Source organism: Triticum aestivum, chromosome 6A, assembly GCF_018294505.1.
Source record: "Triticum aestivum cultivar Chinese Spring chromosome 6A, IWGSC CS RefSeq v2.1, whole genome shotgun sequence".
Classification (NCBI taxonomy): domain Eukaryota; kingdom Viridiplantae; phylum Streptophyta; class Magnoliopsida; order Poales; family Poaceae; genus Triticum; species Triticum aestivum.
Window position 1 is genome coordinate 456,746,709 of NC_057809.1, and position 22,501 is coordinate 456,769,209.

Genomic DNA, 22,501 nt, shown 5'->3' on the forward strand with positions numbered 1-22,501 from the left:
TCAATCTCGTTACCGGCAAGTCTCTTTACCCGTTCCGTAATACATCATCTCACAACTAACATATTAGTTGTAATGCTTGCAAGGCTTATGTGATGTGTATTACCGAGAGGGCCCAGAGATACCTCTCCGACAATCGGAGTGACAAATCCTAATCTCGAAATACGCCAACCCAACATCGACCATTGGAGACACCTGTAGTACTCCTTTATAATCACCCAGTTACGTTGTGACGTTTGGTAGTACCCAAAGTGTTCCTCCGGTAAACGGGAGTTGCATAATCTCATAGTCATAGGAACATGTATAAGTTATGAAGAAAGCAATAGCAACATACTAAACGATCGGGTGCTAAGCTAATGGAATGGGTCATGTCAATCAGATCATTCAACTAATGATGTGACCTCGTTAATCAAATAACAACTCATTGTTCATGGTTAGGAAACATAACCATCTTTGATTAACGAGCTAGTCAAGTAGAGGCATACTAGTGACACTTTGTTTGTCTATATATTCACACATGTATTATGTTTCCGGTAAATACAATTCTAGCATGAATAATAAACATTTATCATGAAATAAGGAAATAAATAATAACTTTATTATTGCCTCTAGGGCATATTTCCTTCATAAGCAGATGGTGAGGTGGCATAGGAATAGAGAGAGTGGAAAGGCAGCTCTGTGGGAGATCACACCCCATTATGCTGAGAAGTTAGAGGTGGAAAAGGAAAGGGCCAGATTCTGTAAACCCATTCAAGCTGGTGTTAATCTATGGCAAGTAACCAATGGGCAGAAAACACATGTTGTCAACTTGGAACTTCATACATGTGGTTGCAGAAAGTGGGACCTGAGTGGCACACCATGCAACCATGCAATATCAGCAATTAACAAGGCAAAGGTTTCCAGAGGACTATGTGTGCAAATTCTTCAAAAAACCATTTTACCTAGCAGCATATGAACCAATGATATATCCTGTTCCTGGTGAACATGATTGGACAAAGACAACAGGACCAGACATAGAGCCACCTAAATTTCATGTGAAGAAGGGAAGAAGGAAAGAGAAGAGGATAAAGGGCAGATTTGAGGTTCCAAAGCCAAAAGAGAGTTCAAGAATGGCCACTATAACATGCAGCAAATGTGGGCTCCAAGGCCATAGATACACTAGCTGCAGCAAACAATTGAAACCAGAGTTGGCTTTGAGAAAAAATAAGCATGTGGTAAGCACCTTGTTAACTAGTACTATATATGTTTTGTATTTATTGTATGTTTCCTTCTCTTCATGTTTCCTTCATTTTTGCAAGGCATCTAGAAGATCAAGGAATGTTGATGAAGCACAGGCAGCACCAGCAAGAGCAAAGGCTGCACCAGCAAGAGCACAGGCTGCACCAAGAAGAGCACCAGCAAAAGCACAGGCTGCACCAGCAAGAGCACAGGCTGCACCAGGAAGAGCACCAGCAAGAGCACAGGCTGCACCAGGAAGAGCACATCCTTATGCAAGGCATGGTGCTGCAAGGCATTCAAGGCCATTATCTGCACCAAGAGCTGCTGCTAGGAGTTCTGCTGCTGGGGCTTCCACTTCTGCTGGCCCTACAAGTCATACTGGATGGATGGCCTTTTCTACTGCAAGTGGAAATACCTACCTGTCATGTCTCATGTTTCTAAACTATGTCAGTTATGCCCAAGATATGAGGGGGTAAGTTATTTATGTTTCAAAACAATTATCATTTTGGGTTGACATGCTTTCTGGAGGAGTACTCTTTCTATTATGTATGAGCCATGTTTCTAAAATATATCAGTGTTGCCCCAAGAGATGAGGGGCAAGTTATGTATGCTATTTGTTAGAGTACTCTATCTGTTATTATTCATGAATCTAAACTATGTCAGTTATGCCCCAATATAGCCAAAGTTTTAGTCTTTAGGGGTTGTCGACGTCGACGGAACCCAAAATAGCCAAAGTGTAGTCTTTAGGGGTTGTCGACATCGACGGAACCCAACATAGCCAAAATTTAGTCTTTAGGGGTTGTCGACGTCGACGGAACCCAAAATAGCCAAAGTTTTAGTCTTTAGGGGTTGTCGACGTCGACGGAACCCAAAATAGCCAAAGTGTAGTCTTTAGGGGTTGTCAACGTCGACGGAACCCAACATAGCCAAAATTTAGTCTTTAGGGGTTGTCGACATCGACGGAACCTAAAATAGCCAAAGTTTTAGTCTTTAGGGGCTGTCGACGTCGATGGAACCCAACATAGCTAAAGTTTTAGTCTTTAGGGGTTGTCGATGTCGACGGAACCCAATATAGCCAAAGTTTTAGTCTTTAGGGGTTGTCGACGTCGACGGAACCCAATATAGCCAAAGTTTTAGTCTTTAGGTGTTGTCGACGTCGACGGAACCCAAAATAGCAAAAGTGTACTCCCTCCGTTCCAAAATAGATGACCCAACTTTATACTAAGGTCAGTACAAAGTTGTGTCATCTATTTTGGAACGAAGGGAGTAGTATTTAGGGGTTGTCGACGTCGACGGAACCCAATATAGCCAAAGTTTTAGTCTTTAGGGGTTGTCGACGGAACCCAAAATAGCCAAAGTGTAGTCTTTAGGGGTTGTCGATGTCGACGGAACCCAAAATAGCCAAAGTTTTAGTCTTTAGGGGTAGTCGACATCGACGGAACCCAACATAGCCAAAGTTTTAGTCTTTAGGGGTGGTCGACGTCGACGGAACCCAACATAGCCAAAGTTTTAGTCTTTAGGGGTTGTCGACATCGACGGAACCCAATATAGCCAAAGTTTTAGTCTTTAGGGGTTGTCGACGTCGACGGAACCCAATATAGCCAAAGTTTTAGTCTTTAGGGGTTGTCGACGTCGACGGAACCCAAAATAGCCAAAGTGTAGTCTTTAGGGGTTGTCGACGTCGACGGAACCCAAAATAGCCAAAGTGTAGTCTTTAGGGGTTGTCGACATCGACGGAACCCAATATAGCCAAAGTTTTAGTCTTTAGGGGTTGTCGACATCGACGGAACCCAAAATAGCCAAAGTGTAGTCTTTAGGGGTTGTCGACGTCGATGGAACCCAACATAGCCAAAATTTAGACTTTAGGGGTTGTCGACATCGACGGAACCCAATATAGCTTTTCCATTCTATCTATCTATCTATCTACATCCATGAAACAAAGATGAGAAAACTTCTTAACTTCACCATTCTATGAAGCATATATGAAAGCAAGATAATTCCAACTAATAGATCCACACAGAACATAACCATAATAGATTCTTACAGCAACATACCGGAGTTCAACATAGTTCATAACTTCTAACAGACCCATAATTCAAACTGGAGTTCAACATACTGGAGTTCAACATACTTAATAGATTCTTACATAACCATACACACATACAGAACAGATCCATTGATACTACTTCACAAAAGTTCAGCTAAGCAGCCTCTTCATCTTGTTCATTCATCCAAGATGGCCTGGATCCCCTTCATCTTCTGCTTGTTCTTCTCCTCTGCCTTCAACATATCAGCAATCTGAAGCTTGAGCTGAGCCCTGTCTTTAGTGAGCTTGTCGTGTCCCTTTTTTAGATCACCCACGTGACCCTTCAACTGGAGATTCTCTTGGATGAGCTTATCATGTCCCTTTTTCAGATCACCAATGTGATCCTTCAGCTTCAGATTCTCTTGGGTGAGCTCTTCCTGAGACTTAGTGACTTCATCAACCTGCATCAGCTTCAGATTCTCTTGCTTGAGCTTCTCCATAGACTTAGTTAGTTCTTCAACCTGTAACTGCAAGTTCCTCATGGCTGCACTATGCACTTCCTTCTTTTTCAAATGGTTGAACTTCATGTTCCTGATGACAGTGCCTTGGGCTTTTGTCAGGTTCATCAGGACTTCATACTTCCCTTGCAGCTTGAATATCTCTGCATCTTTCTTCTCCATCTCAGTCTTCATATCTGAGACAACTGAGTTGGTCACCTCAGTTTTCCTCTCCTCTGCACTCTCCATCTTAGACTGCAAATATCTAAAATCCAGCACCCTATCCTCTTGGGCATTCAAAAGTTGATGAACATCTTCAACTAATTTGTCATAGTTGGCCTCCGGTTTATTTTTTTCTTCTATCAAATTGTTAATAGTGAGTGAACTCTCCAGGTTATCCTTCCTCCTATCACTCCTACTATCTTGATACATTTCCCATAGCTTCAACAATGCATTCTGCATTGTAGGAGGCCACTCTGGGTGAACCCATTCAACAGAGCCACAGTTCCGACCTTCCTGCAATATATTCAGCACCTATATTTGTTAAAGGATTTGATTGTAAAGAACATCACAACTACACTAAATATTACAATTAAAGAATATGATCTTAAGTAAAGAACTAAAGAACAACAGAACTAACTAACTGAAGAACAACACAGCATGTGCACGGCAACCAAATCACATAGCCACATTATTTAATCATAACAAAAAGTACATCAACTATAAAGCACTCATAAAGCACTAAACTATCAGGATCAAAGCTTAAACAATGATGTGCACTCAAAACTAAGCTCTTGGCCACATATTAAATTAACATATGCCTACTACAATGACCAGCATCAGTGCATCAGTACTAGTAATTGGATAAAGAATGGCAATCACAAGAAGATAATCTAACTTGGACCAGACTACTACTAATTAAAAATACTGTGGGGCTACTACCAACTCATTTTAATAAATAGAACATAAAAAGTGCAGAATCTAACTTTTAGAGGACAGGCTAAGAACCTCCTGCCCGTGTCCAATCCCTCAAAAGCTACACGCCTCTCACATGGCAGCCCATGGTGCTGGCAGGGAACAATGGTTTCAGTCTCAATGCCCATGTAGTCTTGGTCTTCAATGCTGGCAGGGATCTGTAGTAGCAAAATGAACCAAAACCCCCCAAATCAAAGATCAAATCCCCAAAGCAGGAACACTAACCCTAACCCTAGCTAAACCACTAACCCGGTACAACATGTTGTCGTCGTTGGAGGAGTTCATATACTGCAGGCTGGAGTAGTTGTCGCTGCTCTCATCCTCATGGACCATGGCGCGGTGGCGGCGGGGGAATGCGCGGCGGTCGGCGGTGAATCGGCGGGTGAGAGCTCAAGCGGGGCGAGGGCTAGGGTTCATGGGGAGTGAGTGAGTTGGGTTCGAGGGAGTTGGGTTCGACCAGGTAGACCGACTGAGCCGGTTCGGCGGCTGGTCAACTGACTGGTGGGGCCGGGTTGTCAGATACAGCGTCAATACAGAGTTATACGCGGCTTAGCCCGTATTGCAACGACTAGCCTCAAACGTGGTACTAACTTGCAAAAAATCTGAATAGTGGTACTGACTCGTTACAGATGCCCCAAGTGTGGTATTTCCCTGCAATTAACTCTGTGTGCCGGCCACTCCATCTTCCTCTGCATGCACTCACTCACAGCGGGGGCTCGTAATGAAAGTGCCCATGGAAATGTACAAAGTTTTTTTTTGAGAAATATGTACAAAGTTAATGTAGCTACAGTCGAGGATTCCAGGGATTAAAGGTGGCCAAATGGGCCGGTCCTGGCGTGCTGGCCCGATAGCCTGCATGCCTAGCCCATGATGGGCTGGACAAACACGTTTATAATTAGGTCGTGCCTGCATGTGGCCTGCCTAGGGCCGTGCATGGGCCGCTAGGCTGGGCACGGGTATCGGCATAACATGGTCAGTTTACTTTTTTCTAGATCTTTTTTGCATTAGCCTCCAAAACAGCCCCAAATCTCCGGGTTGATGGGCTAAATGTGCCAGCGGGCCCGCACGTTTCCTTGTTGTGTTCTGTCTGGGCCAAGGAGCGCGACACGAGTGTTGGCCTGGCATGGCCCGCGTATTAGACGTGCCTGGCCCGTTTAGGCCAGGTCTGTGACGCCCCCGATTTGACCGTACACTAATCATACGCGCAAACATGTACGATCAAGATCAGGGACTCACGGGAAGATATCACAACACAACTCTACAAATAAAATAATTCATACAAGCATCATATTACAAGCCAGGGGCCTCGAGGGCTCGAATACAAGAGCTCGATCATAGATGAGTCAGCGGAAGCAACAATATCTGAGTACAGACATAAGTTAAACAAGTTTGCCTTAAGAAGGCTAGCACAAACTGGGATACAGATCGAAAGAGGTGCAGGCCTCCTGCCTGGGATCCTCCTAAACTACTCCTGGTCATCGTCAGCGGGCTACACGTAGTAGTAGGCACCTCCCGAGTAGTAGTAGTCCTCGACGGTGGCGTCTGGCTCCTGGGCTCCAACGTCTGGTCGCAGCAATCGGGTATAGAAAAGGATAAAAGAGAGCAAAGCAACCATGAGTACTCATCCAAAGTACTCGCAAGCAAAGAGCTACACTACATAAGTATGCATTGGTATCAAATGGAATAAGGGTATCATATATGGACTGAACTGCAGAATGCCGGAATAAGAGGGGGATAACTAGTCCTGTCGAAGACTACGCTTCTGGTAACCTCCGTCTTGAAGCAGAAGAAGAGAGTAGATGGTAAGTTCACCAAGTAACATCGCATAGCATAATCCTAACCGATGATCCTCCCCTCGTCGCCCTGTGAGAGAGCGATCACCGGTTGTATCTGGAACTTGGAAGGGTGTGTTTTATTAAGTATCCGGTTCTAGTTGTCATAAGGTCAAGGTACAACTCTGGGTCGTCCTTTTACCGAGGGACATGACTATTCGAATAGATCAACTTCCCTGCAGGGGTGCACCACATAACCCAACACGCTCGATCCCATTTGGCCGGACACACTTTCCTGGGTCATGCCCGGCCTCGGAAGATCAACACGTCGCAGCCCTACCTAGGCAAAACAGAGAGGTCAGCACGCCGGTCTAAATCCTATGGTGCAGGGGTCTGGGCCCATCGCCCATTGCACACCTGCACGTTGCGTACGCGGCCGGTGAGCAGACCTAGCAACCTCCATTACAAAGGAAGTTGCGTTACGCGGTCCAACCCGGCGCGCGCCGCTCAGTCGCTGATGTCACGAAGGCTTCGGCTGATACCACGACGTCGAGTGCCCATAACTGTCCCCGCGTAGATGGCTAGTGCGTATAGGCCAGTAGCCAGACTCAGATCAAATACCAAGATCTTGTTAAACATGTTAAGTATCCGCCAACGCCGACCAGGGCCAGGCCCACCTCTCTGCTAGGTGGTCTCAACCTGCCCTGTCGCTCCACCACAAAGTAACAGTCGGGGGCCGTCGGGAACCCAGGCCCACCTCTACCGGGATGGAGCCACCTGCCCCTTCAGCCCCCAACTCCGAACAGTACCACAGGTAATGTGATAGTGTAAAGTATATAGTATATGCCCGTGATCACCTTCCAAAATGATCACGGCCCAGTAGTATATCATAGAAGACGGACAAGAGTGTAGGGCCACTGATGGAACACTAGCATCCTATACTAAGCAGTAGGATAGCAGGTAAAGGTAACAACAGTAGTAGCAAGGACAGGCTATGCAGCAGTATAGGATTAACTGAAAACAGTAACAAGCTACACTACTCTAATGCAAGCAGTATAGAGGAGAGTAGGCGATATCTGGTGATCAAGGCGGGGGAGGGGGGCTTGCCTGGTTGCTCTGGCAAGAGAGAGGGGTCATCAACACCGTAGTCGTACTGGGGGTCTCCGGCAGTCTCGGGGTCTACCGGAAAGAAGTAACGAAGGGGGAACACAATAAATAACAGAGCAATCAATGTAACAAAAAGCAAGATGCGGCATTACGTTGTGCTAGGGGTGACCTGACGCGGTACGAGGTGATACCGGTGAAGGGGGAAAACATCCGGAAAAATACCACCGGTGTTTCGCGTTTTTGGACAAATGAACCGGAGGGGGAAAATTGTGTGTTCGGTATGCTAGGGATGCGTGGCGGACGAACGGGCTGCGAAACCGGATTCGTCTCGTCGTTTTGAGCAACTTTCATGTACAAAGTTTTTCCCTCTGACTTACGGTTTATTTTCTATTAATATTTCAAGTTTTAAATCCTTTTCTAAAATTCTGGAATTTATTTAATTTCAAATAAATTAAAAGAAAAAAAAGCTAGGTGCACCCGGTCCAGTGCACCCAACGCTGTACCGGAGGCTGACAGTGGGCCAGGGTCAAAGTCAACAACCCAGTCAGCGTCGACTGGTCAAAGGTGAACAATGTAAATGGGTCCTACATGTCATGGAGTCATCTAAATAGTAGATTGATTTAATCTTCTATTTTAGCAATGGGGCCCGCATGTAATAGACACATGATATACCAAAGAGTGTGTGTTTTTAAGAGTGAGTGGTTTTAGGCTAAGTTAATTAGGCCTACTCTAATTAACCGGGGACAGAGCCCACGTAGCAGTGGCCATTAGGCCTAAACTTGCCAACCGGCCAGAGGCACGGCGGCAAGGCCCGGATGTGCTCGTGCGCACGCAGGCACACGGGCGCGCAGCGGCCGAGTGCGAGGCTTGCCAGGGGCGGGTGGGCGTAGCGCGGCGCATGCGAGAGCGGCCCAGCCAGCCAGTGCGTGCGACAGGAGGAGGAGCAGTGACGCAGTAGGCAGCGGCGGAGCAGCAGCAGTTGCCAAGTAGCAGCGGAGCCAGAGCAGCGGCGGCAGGCACAGGGAGGTGGAAGCACGACAGCAGCAAGGAGCAGCAGCGCGGCACACACGTACTCGTACGCGTACTAGGGAGCTCGGGTGTGCTCAGGGCCGGAAAACAGAGAACAGATCGAGGCGGAGGAAGAGGGATCCAGAGGAGTTGCTCACCGAGAGCGTGACGGCGAGGTTGGGGAGACAGGGGACGGCTCGGAGCAGCGGTAATGGTGACGCGAGATGCGATGACCGAGACAGAGGAAGACGATGCAAGCGTTGAGGAGGGGCATCCCGGCTTGAGTTGGTCCCCTGAACGGACGAAGACGGCTGCAGCAGACCTCCTGGACGTGTTCCCGCACACCGGAGAGGTCGGTGGCCGTGACAACGAAGGCGAGGTAGTGGTCACCGCACACACTTCTGAGGTGGAATTCGCGTAGTAGAGGAAGGGGCCGAAGGGGGAACGAGAGGGAATGGAAGAGGGTTGTCCAGGGTTTCCGGGGAACATAGATATAGCATCAGGGGGGCGACGTGGTGGCCATCCATGGGCATGGCGCCCTGGATGTTCGCCACGACCTCTCTGCCTCCTGTAGCGGGAGGTAGAAGGAGGCCTGTGTGGGCTGGGCCGTGTTACTGCAGCCACTTATGGCCCATTAGTACACTAGGTCTTTAGCATTTTCTTACTTTTTTTAAAAAAATGCCACTGTTTTCTAATTGAAAGAGTGTCCAAACATTTTTTTGCTAAATACTAAACTTGGTACATAAATTATTTGGAATATTCTGAGGTTGCTCAAAAAGTTTGAGGCCAACTGGAAAAGTTTGTAATTGCGTTTGCATTTAATTGGACCACTTTAAATGATGTTGGTACATTCTAAAATTAGTTAGGGGCATTTTAGAAACTCTCTCAAGTGGGGTTTCTTCATGAAAAATATCAGTGGATTATTTGAAATATTATGAACACTTTTGTTTTGCAGTTTGAATAAATGATTTATTTGACTTTACTTTAAAATTTGAATTTGAACTCAGTTTGGACCAAGGTGCGGTTTAGCAAATTAATTGTGACGGCATGGCACCATTTGTGTGTGATTACTGTAGCTTAACTCCTGGGGTGTTACAAATCTCCTCCACTACAAGAAATCTCGTCCTGAGATTCAAGAGGTGGAGTCAGGGGGGAAGATTCGGGTTATGAAATTCTAGCGACTGTCCTCGGTCTTTGTTGTTCTTCTCGAAGAGGTCGATCCATTATGTTGATGTCTTCATTTCTATGCTTCGATTCATCATGATGAAGTCGGCATCCTTTCTTCAGGAACTCCATCATAGTTACGAAAGAATAAGGGGGGGGGGGTCGGGAGAACGGGCCTCTGCATGGTTAACTATCTGGTAGATAACATTGGGGAAGGTGGTGGAAGGTAACTCTCGAACTGAAACTTAATAAGATATCGAGAGCAAGGTAAGAAGGTACCATGAGAAGTTTTGAGCGGGTAGGCAATCGTTCGATGCCTGAAACAACGTGTGAAAGGGGTCTAGAGCAACGAGAATCCATATTGCGTCCGATACAAGAATAGGTCACTAGGCAGGTGGCCCATGAATTACATACGAAGTCAAGCTCGAGGAATAACTTTGGCAACAGGGTGTACAGGAGAGTCGGATTTCGATCCTACGGGACTTGTGGGTTATGGGCCCACCATGTGGGTTAAAGTAGGAAGGGCGGTGACATCTTGCACGGTCATGACAGCAAGGCATGTCAGAGGGTAGCATGTTAGTTATATGTCAGCAACAACGTTGGTACCAAGGGCGAGGGACGAAGAGAACCATTTTCCTGCTCGTTGAACGAGGCAGACCAATAGGCAAAGTTCTCGTCCATCGGTGGCTACCGGAATGTCATCAACAATAGTAACAGGGTCTTGCTGACAGAATTATACAACGAGGTGTTTACATAAGCAGGAGAATATTACTGCTTAGATCATATAGATCACAAGAAAGGTTAAACCAAACAATGGAAAGGAATATATGATTATCAGATTAAACAGAACAATGGAAAGAAAAATGTGTTAAAACACATATTCCAGGGGTATATCCTTCCCACGGACAAGCAGGGCATGATATCCATGACAGGATATAAAGTAGAAAACTCTTTAGGTAAGGGGGGAGAACTTCATGACATTACCCATACAACGGTGTTTGGATAATTGATAAACAAAATTGAGCATTGTGCTTCAAATGTTCTTATTGAAAATCGGAGTACCACAGACATGCTTCAAGATAGCATTGACATGGTCTTCAAGCAAAGGTTGGACTTTGGATACGCAAAGGATCAATCAGGAACAACTTATAGAGTAAGTCTTACAATTTCCTCATGGTAGAATCGCTAAGCTTGCTATAAAGGAAACTATAACAAGACGTCCTCCGCCCAGGTGTGCTAGGCATAACATCACCTTATCGGGTCAAAGACCAATGTTATAACACTTGGGAATATGTTCCAACCATCATATCTGACCGAGATTCAGATCTGATTGGTGTCAGGATAACTCAGACTCGGGATGCGTGAGAAGAAAGGTGCAACACAATTTGTCGAGATGACAATGTAAGATTCTCCGGAATTGAACTATGGAAGCGAGTTCCAAAACAAGAACTCATCATTAAATGAAGGAGAGGTGAGGAGGTGGCTGATTGACTCAGCGACAATTCATTGAGATTTTCAAAAGATGGATTTCCACACTTATGTGAACAAGGGAATAACATTTGTCGGATCAAATGACATAATGATGTATGCTAAAAAACATACACAATTAAACATTGGCTGAAAGGTGCACCCGAAATATGGGCTTAGGTAGCATGATCAATGTTAGAATGGTGATTCGATAACCAATGGTCTAAGAATAAAATATCGACCATTATCTTCAAAGTAATAGGGTTGCTAGAAGTTTTGAAGTCGCACATCACAGTTCAATTGTCGGTTTTCCGGTTCGAAACAACATGGGGACCAAGGAATGAACGGATATGGCAAGAAGTATCACCTGTATCAAGATCTCTTAAAGAGGTGGTGAAATTCTCACGACTTTCTTGTCATAAAAGATGGTAATACTTCCAAGGTAAAGAAGAACAAATGCTAGGTAGCAAGGATCTCAAGGTATAACACAAAACACGAACAAGTTTGTGTTGAACGGAAGGCAATAAAGTGGTCGATGATAACAAAAATCATCGAGGGGCAAGGATGGTATTTCTCATCATGAATTCAATTGATATCCTTGAGAAGCTCGGAGTGTTGGTGATGATCATGACACATTTGTCGAGAGGTTTCATGAAGATATAATCGCTCACCTACGACATCAAGCAAAAGGAAGGATGGAGCGAAAAGTTATTGAAACCACGGATACAACACAAACTCGGAATCAAGTTTGCTGTTCGAGGTAAACGATAAGACGAGGAAATCGACATAAGCTTAGCTCATCGTCGAAAGTTGTGCTCCAGAAGTAAGGAATAGGTAGCACAGTTAAAATTGGCATGATAATGATATAGCCGAGCAGGCCAGGAATGACATGGTTGAATACAAACTCGTGAGTAAAGGAGATTACTAAGAGTTGTTTAATCATGGTGCGGACCCGATTTAGTTATCGGTGTCCTCGAGTGACTAACAACTCGGAACCAGGAAAAATTGGAATCGGTGAGGAATAATACTTGATGAAGGCTCATAATAAGCAACATGGTTTGGTGATATAATCGAGATACCAGAGGGTAATACTCAAAGGTAGAGCAAAATAGAGGGTTGACAAGTGTATTGATCTGCAAAAGACAAGTACTTTAACTAGTCTGAGAAATGGTATTAAGGAGAAAAAATGGTCGGTACCATGATTGCAAAGGACCAAACATAGATACAGGACGAACTTATAACAAGGGGATTATTATCATTTACAAGAAGCTTCGATGAAAAGTTCCACATCGGTTCCATGGGATGAACACAAAGGCTCAAGGTCGACTCCCACTTCTTCAATGCATAACCTTTCATTTTACTTCTCGCTTTTGATGAGGTTGTAGTGTAGAATTTTTATCTGGCGAAACAACAGAAGAGTATGACTCGCAAAAACTTTTGGGTTCATACCGTTTGGGGATGGCATAGGTTCAACCCATCGGGGCATCGTATATACCAGAAATTTCAAGAATAAATAACACAAGCTCGATAGTAGAGCATGCTTGAGAAAGCAGAGGATACAATTTACCAAAGGCATTATGTATCCGAGGAAAGGCTCACAGGCTTATTGAATATGAAGGACGATGTCGGATAAAATCCAACAAAGGATCTGACGGTCCATAACAGAGCTGATGTGAGCATCGGCACATAATCAGAAGAAGAAACAATGCAAGGAGATCAGATTATGGAAACAACTGACTAACTCGAAGCTCAAATGCAAAGGAATTATGAATTCCAAGACAAGGGATCAGAAGCAATGCTCTGATTAGGGATGGATAAGTTGAATAGCCTTAGAGGTATAATCGATGGCAATTTGATTGGTTGGGATCCAGCTCATGTCCGGAATGACGTTTGAATCGGAAGGATAAATTCCAGGGAACAACCGATGATTGTGTGCATTCACACACATGTTGAATCAAAAGGATCAGAATGACAATCACCAAGGTTTTTAAAGTAAATTGCTAGACCAATGGAATTAACCGGAATGCAAGTATGCAAGATTTCCCAGAACAACAGGTTGTTGAAGATTTTCGAAAGATCAAATAGTATTTCGAAGTCTTTTGCGGAATACATGTATCCACTGGGGATGAGCGGATACTTGATAAGTGCGAGAAAGTATTCGTAGGGGTCTTCAGGTTGCAAAGAATTGCAAGGGCAGTGGGCACAAAATATTCTCGGAACAATAGAGAGGATTTCAGGGTATCTTGTAATAACAAGATCAATGGGGGATGCTTGTATGAATGGCAAGTGTACATCGCTATCCATAGGGGTCTATCGATGAAAGGGAATTGCAAAAGCGATGGCACAAAGTTGCAAGAGAACATCGTAGAGTATCTTCGGAACCTTCTGGTGCAGCAGGCGATCATCTGTAATAAGGGGCTCTCCGAAAGGAAGTAGTTACGAGAACCTAGAGTCAGAGTTAGTAAAATCATTTAACCCGAATAGAAGAGAGATTCAGAGTCCTAGAGTATAGACGAGGAATAAATGATCCTAATACCACCCAATGGAGACGTGGGTCCATGGGCCGCACAACCATGTTAGTAAAACAGTTTTTATCGACTAGACTCAACTTCGGCCAAGGAGTTGGAAGAGAGATTCCTACAGGCAGTCGGCTCTGATACCAACTTCTGACGCCCCCGATTTGATCGTACACTAATCATACACGCAAACGTGTACGATCAAGATCAAGGACTCACGGGAAGATAACACAACACAACTCTACAAATAAAATAAGTCATACAAGCATCATATTACAAGCCAGGGGCCTCGAGGGCTCGAATACAAGAGCTCGATCATAGACGAGTTAGCGGAAGCAACAATATCTGAGTACAGACATAAGTTAAACAAGTTTTCCTTAAGAAGGCTAGCACAAACTGGGATACATATCGAAAGAGGTGCAGGCCTCCTGCCTGGGATCCTCCTAAACTACTCCTGGTCGTCGTCAGCGGGCTGCACGTAGTAGTAGGCACCTCCCGAGTAGTAGTAGTCATCGTCGACGACGGCGTCTGGCTCCTGGGCTCCAACGTCTGGTCGCAGCAATCGGGTATAGGAAAGGGGAAAAGAGAGCAAAGCAACCGTGAGTACTCATCCAAAGTACTCGCAAGCAAAGAGCTACACTACATATGTATGCATTGGTATCAAATGGAATAAGGGTATCATATGTGGACTGAACTGCAGAATGCCAGAATAAGAGGGGGATAGCTAGTCCTGTCGAAGACTACGCTTCTGGTAACCTCCGTCTTGCAGCAGAAGAAGAGAGTAGATGGTAAGTTCACCAAGTAACATCGCATAGCATAATCCTAACCGATGATCCTCCCCTCGTCGCCCTGTGAGAGAGCGATCACCGGTTGTATCTGGCACTTAGAAGGGTGTGTTTTATTAAGTATCCGGTTCTAGTTGTCATAAGGTCAAGGTACAACTCCGGGTCGTCCTTTTACCGAGGGACACGACTATTCGAATAGATCAACTTCCCTGCAGGGGTGCACCACATAACCCAACACGCTCGATCCCATTTGGCTGGACACACTTTCCTGGGTCATGCCCGGCCTTGGAAGATCAACACGTCGCAGCCCTACCTAGACACAACAAAGAGGTCAGCACGCCGGTCTAAATCCTATGGCGCAGGGGTTTGGGCCCATCGCCCATTGCACACCTGCACGTTGCGTACGCGGCCGGTGAGCAGACCTAGCAACCTCCATTACAAAGGAAGTTGCGTTACGCGGTCCAACCCGGCGCGCGCCGCTCAGTCGCTGACGTCACGAAGGCTTCGGCTGATACCACGACGTCGAGTGCCCATAATTGTCTCCGCATAGATGGTTAGTGCGTATAGGCCAGTAGCCAGACTCAGATCAAATACCAAGATCTCGTTAAACGTGTTAAGTATCCGCGAACGCCGACCAGGGCCAGGCCCACCTCTCTCCTAGGTGGTCTCAACCTGCCCTGTCGCTCCGCCACAAAGTAACAGTCGGGGGCCGTCGGGAACCCAGGCCCACCTCTACCGGGATGGAGCCACCTGCCCCTTCAGCCCCCAACTCCGAACAGTACCACAGGTAATGTAATAGTGTAAAGTATATAGTATATGCCCGTGATCACCTCCCGAAATGATCACGGCCCAGTAGTATAGCATAGCAGACGGACAAGAGTGTAGGGCCATTGATGGAACACTAGCATCCTATACTAAGCAGTAGGATAGCAGGTAAAGGTAACAACAGTAGTAGCAAGGACAGGCTATGCAGCAGTATAGGATTAACTGAAAACAGTAACAAGCTACACTACTCTAATGCAAGCAGTATAGGAGAGTAGGCGATATCTGGTGATCAAGGGGGGGGGGCTTGCCTGGTTGCTCTGGCAAGAGAGAGGAGTCATCAACACCGTAGTCGTACTGGGGGTCTCCGGCAGTCTTGGGGTCTACCGGAAAGAAGTAACGGAGGGGGAACACAATAAATAACAGAGCAATCAATGTAACAAAAAGCAAGATGCGGCATTACGTTGTGCTAGGGGTGACCTGACGCGGTACGAGGTGATACTGGTGAAGGGGGGAAACATCCGGAAAAATACCCCCGGTGTTTCGCGTTTTCGGATAGATGAACCGGAGGGGGAAATTTGCGTGTTTGCTATGCTAGGGATGTGTGGCAGACGAACGGGCTGCGTAACTGGATTTGTCTTGTCGTTTCTGAGCAACTTTCATGTACAAAATTTTTTCATCTGACTTACGGTTTATTTTCTATTAATATTTCAAGTTTTAAATCATTTTCTAAAATTCTGGAATTTATTTAATTTTAAATAAATTAAAAGAAAAAAAGCTAGGTGCACCCGGTCCAGTGCACCCAACGCTGTACCGGAGGCTGACAGTGGGCCAGAATCAAAGTCAACAACCCAGTCAGCGTTGACTGGTCAAAGGTGAACAATGTAAATGGGTCCTACATGTCATGGAGTCATCTAAATAATAGATTGATTTAATCTTCTATTTTATCAATGGGGCCCGCATGTAATAGACACATGATATACCAGAGAGTGTGTTTTTAAGAGTGGGTGGTTTTAGGCTAAGTTAATTAGGCCTACTCTAATTAACCGGGGACAGAGCCCACGTAGCAGTGGCCATTAGGCCTAAACTTGCCAACCGGCCAGAGGCACGGCGGCAAGGCCCGGATGTGCTCGTGCGCACGCAGGCACACGGGCGCGCAGCGGCCGAGTGCGAGGCTTGCCAGGGGCGGGTGGGCGTAGCGCGGCGCATGCGAGAGCGGCCCAGCCAGCCAGTGCGTGCGACAGGAGGAGGAGCAGTGACGCAGTAGGCAGCGGCGGAGCAGCAGCAGTGGCCAAGTAGCAGCGGAGCCAGAGCAGCGGCGGCAGGCACAGGGAGGTGGAAGCACGACAGCAGCAAGGAGCAGCAGCGCGGCACACACGTACTCGTACGCGTACTAGGGAGCTCGGGTGTGCTCAGGGCCGGAAAACAGAGAACAGATCGAGGCGGAGGAAGAGGGATCCAGAGGAGTTGCTCACCGAGAGCGTGACGGCGAGGTTGGGGAGACAGGGGACGGCTCGGAGCAGCGGTAATGGTGACGCGAGATGCGATGGCCGAGACAGAGGAAGACGATGCAAGCGTTGAGGAGGGGCATCCCGGCTTGAGTTGGTCCCCTGAACGGACGAAGACGGCTGCGGCAGACCTCCTGGACGTGTTCCCGCACACCGGAGAGGTCGGTGGCCATGACAACGAAGGCGAGGTAGTGGTCACCGCACGCACTTCGGAGGTGGAATTCGCGTAGTAGAGGAAGGGGCCGAAGGGGAAACGAGGGGGGAATGGAAGAGGGTTGTCTAGGGTTTCCGGGGAACATAGATATAGCATCAGGGGGGCGACGTGGTGGCCATCCATGGGCATGGCGCCCTGGATGTGCGCCACGACCTCTCTGCCTCCTTTAGCGGGAGGTAGAAGGAGGCCTGTGTGGGCTGGGCCGTGTTACTGCAGCCACTTATGGCCCATTAGTACACTAGGTCTTTAGCATTTTCTTACTTTTTTTAAAAAAATGCCACTGTTTTCTAATTGAAAGAGTGTCCAAACATTTTTTTCTAAATACTAAACTTGGTACATAAATTATTTGGAATATTCTAAGGTTGCTCAAAAATTTTGAGGCCAACTGGAAAAGCTTATAATTGTGTTTGCATTTAATTGGACCACTTTAAATGATGTTGGTACATTCTAAAATTAGTTAGGGGCATTTTAGAAACTCTCTCAAGTGGGGTTTCTTCATGAAACGTATCAGTGGATTATTTGAAATATTATGAACACTTTTGTTTTGCAGTTTGAATAAATGATTTATTTGACTTTACTTTAAAATTTGAATTTGAACTCAGTTTGGACCAAGGTGCGGTTTAGCAAATTAATTGTGATGACATGGCACCATTTGTGTGTGATTACTGTAGCTTAACTCCTGGGGTGTTACAAGGTCGGACCATGCCAACCCATCTTGCGAGGTCTGCTACGGATTGATATAATTTTTTTGAGCGAAAAGGATTGATTTAGTATTTTCAGCGTAAAACCGATGATGTTTTTGAGTGCACGCGACGTAAGATTCATGGACCCAAATGTATCATGAGAATAGCGAACTCTCCCTCCCCGTCTAGAGTTAAAGATTGGCCCGTTTGGATTCGAATATGGTCATTGTGGTCTTCACTCGTGTTTTATGGTTTACTTTCTGTTAAAAATGGATTTGCTTTCTCTTTCCAAATTAAAAATATTGATTTGCTTTCTCCTCTCATGGTCGTGGTATCACACACAGACATACCAGCACATGAGATTCCGGATCGTTGGGGCCACCACGTGCCACCCGTTCTCGATGTGTATTTTTAAATTCACTATGCTTCCTAATTTTGATTGAGCTGTTCAATTTTATATTTCGCGCAATTTTGACTAGGTTGTATGTCTAGATGGTAAGAGGTTGGGTGGTGTGGGCCGGGGTTATTGATGGTGCAAGGGTTGGTCTCTTATGATCGAGATTGTTGGGCGGCGTGTAAATCTCTTATAGTCATTGGATTGGAGCTCTCGGAGTTGATTGTTGCCAATTCATGGTATCCAGCATCGGTTTCACTCATGTCCACTGGGTTGTATGGTCTCGCACACCTCGGTCCACCTATTGTCAATCAAGCTGTGTGTTCCCATCATGCAACTTCTTTGGGGGCACAAGTCCCTCTTACATTATTCCTGGGAAACATAGTTAGGAGCGCTTCGGGTTGCACTCGTGAGGCAAGGCCCACTGGCGAGGAGGAGATCGCTCTGTTTGCTACGATGGTCAGTGAGAGGAAGGACGGTCTTCCGTCTGTCCAAACTGGCCTGCCGCATGTTGCATGTCTAAGATTTCCTATGTGCACTCGGAGAGTTTGGAGTGGTCAGCGGTACAATTTCTCTAGGGTGTTAGTTACGGCCCAACTTTCTTCTTCTGGTTTGACGAGCGACATCAATGACGTCGTTCTAGCCGTCCGTGTTGTCCTTTCGTCAGTTTCGCCCCTTGTTCCGCGGTGGTGCGTGTGCTTTTCCCACTCATCATTTCTCGCGTAATTGTATAATTAGTCCTGTTTTACTGATGTGATCGGCGGACAGTCTACAAACCGGTTGGGCATTGGCCTCTTTCTTTCTGTCTTTTTTGGGGGGGGGGGGGGAGGGGGTGCGTTCTTTTTCCTATGGTTTGGAGCATGTTTGTATCACTGGATGGCCAAGGGTTGAAAATGCAATCATCCTACATGGTTGTTTGTGCTTCAACGTAGCCAATTCCTTGTGAAGGCAGTCCTTTACTTAGACTAGTCACAATGGATAGTAACTTAGAGTAATAACATGCGTATATTACTACTCTATGTTACGACCTCCACAGTGGGTAGTAACATATGTATTGTGTCATGCATTACTTCATTTATTACTAGGTTATAGACTCATCTTTTCTTGATACTCCCTCCTTTCCGGTTTATAAGGCTCAATTTAAAAATCTCACCAATCAAGGTGGATGATGAGTGATGGAATATTTTCTATAGTTTGCAAAAGCACCCAATTAATCCTTTTGTTTTTCTCAAAAAATTATGTTTACGAATGCATTAATTGCAACGTATGCATGCATAAAGTGCATGCATTGGTCAATTTTCTCTTAATACTTGCATGCAATGATTTAATGCACCTTGAAGTCTGAACATGTGATGGAGAACAACCAAATTGAGCCTTATAAAATGGAAAAACTAAAATTTTGAGATAAGCCCTATAAACCGGAAAAGAGGGAGTATGTGTGATGTTACAGTAACTAGCCATGTTATCACATGCCTCTTTTTCTTCATTAATTGCATGCCACATCATCCATTTTGCCTAGATAAGTGTGATGTTATCATCTATATTACCCCACTGTGGATAGTCTTACGAGCTCCTTTTTCACACATGGGAATCTCTATGTAGTTTATATTCATAAATGTGTTGGGGATATTGGAGAATTTGTTGTTGGGACCTAAATGGCGGATCTCAGGACTGACGAATCCATCTGCGCAAGAGACTGTCATCTCTGGGAGGATAGTAACGATGCCAGGAATGGAGATCTCTTATGGGTGCACTTGGTTTTGGTCAATGAGAAGGTGGGTTGATTTGTGCTCATGTCTTTATTGTTACTATGTATGGCCAATTCGTGCATGCATCTTTTTGTATCTCTTTGGTGAATTTATTACTTTCTTTGACGTTTGAAGCCTATGGATGTTCGGTCTTTTGTTATGTCTTTTGTCCGGTAATTAGGTTCCATGCTTTCTGTGCAGGGTGATGGCGTCCAGGATGTCATTCCAAAGAGGCTGTTAGCCAAGACTCAGAAACTAATCGAAGAGGGGGAACGTGTATTGTCTTAAATTTCAGAAGGCGCATAATGAACTTAGAGATTGATCATGTCCTCAAATTGTACCTGACTATCTACCATAGATTTGAATTATAGTTCACGCCGGGGACCTCGGTCAGAAAGATAGACCCTGTTCCTGATGGGTTCCATTGTACAATAGACTGAGCTCCCTGAAGTACATAACTTACACGTTGACGGACAAGACATATCTTTTTTAGAGAATGACATAGTATTTAGCAGGATCCCCACGCCAGCATGCACTCGTACATCCGATAACACGATTTCGCAAGACACGTCACAAGACAGACAGATGGAGAATCTATATTTCAAAGTGGTCGTACAAGCACGAGTCGTGATCGAATCGGAGGATCTACCACAGAACAGAACAGAGCACAAATGAAAAGGCCCCAGATAAAGAGGAGCCATAGTAGCACACAGTGTGCAACTCGGCGGGAAGAAAAAAAACGTGTACTGGACAATTCGGAGAAGGGAAACAAAGCACTGCCTCTTGCCTAGCCCATCAGGGCGAGGCCGACAAGGCCCGCGGCCCCAACGAGAGAGCCCATCACGGAGCGGGCCTCGACACCGCTGGCCCCGCCAACGCTGTCCGCTGATTTGGACGAGGAAGGCGCCGTTGTCGCCCCGGCCGGGGTGGTGGACGTCGAGGGCGTCTCCGAAGGCGTGGAGGGTGTCGCCGAAGGCGCGTCCGGCGAGGTGGCCGGGGTGGGCGTGGCGGTGGCTGCGGGGGCGACCTTGACGGCGAGCTTCATGCCGCCGGAGCAGTGGCCGCTGACGCCGCAGATGAAGTAGCGCGTGCCGGGCTTGGTGAGCGTGATCTTGGTGTCCTGGTCGCTGAACGACTGGATGGAGTTGGTGGCCGAGCAGGCGCTGTAGTCCGACGACCCCACCTCCGCCACGTTGTGCGAGGCGCCGTACTGGAACACTGCACGCACACATGGGAAACCAGTCAGGTCGGCCTACACAACGAAAGCCGGCCTACACAATACGTGCACCGGCGAACAAGTCATGCCTGCGCTGGCACGTACACGAACCATTTTGCCAAGCCGGTAGCACTGTGCTCTACTTGAGGGCCAGTACTATCACTAAGAGCGCCGTTGATACTAGCAATGATCGTAGTACTGCGCCACGTACCGAGCGTGTCACCGACGGTGAAGGTCTTGTCGCTTGCCCAGGTGCTGTAGTCCACGCCGCTAGCCCAGCCCGACGAGTCGCCGACGGTGTAGTCCGTGGCGTAGGCCGGGGCGACGGCGGCGAGGAGGAGGACCAAACCTGCAGCTAAAAGTCCACGCCCAGCCATGATAGCAAGTTAAGGTCTTGGAGACTTTGAATTCTTGGAGACTTTGCTGTGGAGCTGGAATGTGAGTACAAGGATGGCAGGTGATGGACCCGCGGTTACTGGCTATATAGGCTCAGCGAAGCGGTGCAGTTAGTACACTGACTAACGCGATCTGGTTTGGTTTGTTCGGGTGCAGTTGGGTTAGTTGTGCTCGTCAACAACTCTACCGTCCCCCGACCCTGATTCCTTGAACAAATCACTAGTGCCAAGCGGGCTACACCGATACCGATGGGGTTTAGTTGATCACACTATCACATCAAATACGTTAGCGCTAAAGAAAGCAATGCTCATCAGTCGTTACAGCCACTTTTTTTTGGCTTCAACACTCATATAGTCATATTGATCAGCTAATTTCATGTTAGAGGTTGGTACAAGTTAAATAATTAATGCCCACATATCAGCAACTGCAAATTAGCAGGGTAAATTTCCTTTGCTATGGTACCATTTTTAATAGAACTGTCTAAACTGAAAAAACATGTGTAATAATTTGATAACAGAACATCAAGGAACGCAAAACAGATGACATAGCAAATAGACCGTTTGTAGTAAATGTGCATAATTTGGAAAGAAAGCTCTTTCAGTAGCCGAAAGAGGTCAAAGAAAGTACAAGGAGAAGACAGCTAGGTGGCAAATGTTGGTTGAACCGTTGAACAGACCAATTATTCTAATTCATGCATGTGCATTTCTTGTATTGACCTTGATCTTCGTCCTCCGATCATTGATTAGCTTTAGGTGAGGTATAAGGTAAGGTGAGGTGAGGCGGTAGGCATCGTTGTTAGCAGCCCTGCCGAATTACAACTGGGCTGGATCAGGAGCTCTGCAGGATCACTCAGTTTGTCTTAATAACCGCACTGAACTAAAAGTACTGTGTACAACGGAAGACTATTTTTTTAATCTTCCTTGAAAAATGAATAATATTTTCTTGTATAAAATTTTGAAACATGATTTTTTTTAAACATGAACCATTATGGAAAAGATGATTTTATAAACAAAACTTTTATCAAAAAAAAATTATATACGATGAACAA

At 46.1% G+C, this 22,501-nt stretch overlaps 1 protein-coding gene across 1 annotated transcript; it reads right to left on the reverse strand.

The window, feature by feature from the left end:
* Positions 1-20,416: 20,416 nt before the first annotated feature.
* LOC123130735 (uclacyanin-3) lies at positions 20,417-21,525 on the reverse strand. The gene is made up of 2 exons (XM_044550554.1): positions 21,269-21,525; positions 20,417-21,059 (listed from the first exon to the last, which is right to left on the reverse strand). The coding sequence occupies exons 1-2, from the start codon at positions 21,432-21,434 to the stop codon at positions 20,629-20,631; spliced, it is 597 nt and encodes a 198-aa protein (XP_044406489.1). The 5' UTR covers positions 21,435-21,525; the 3' UTR covers positions 20,417-20,628.
* Between the last annotated feature and the right edge of the window lie 976 nt (positions 21,526-22,501).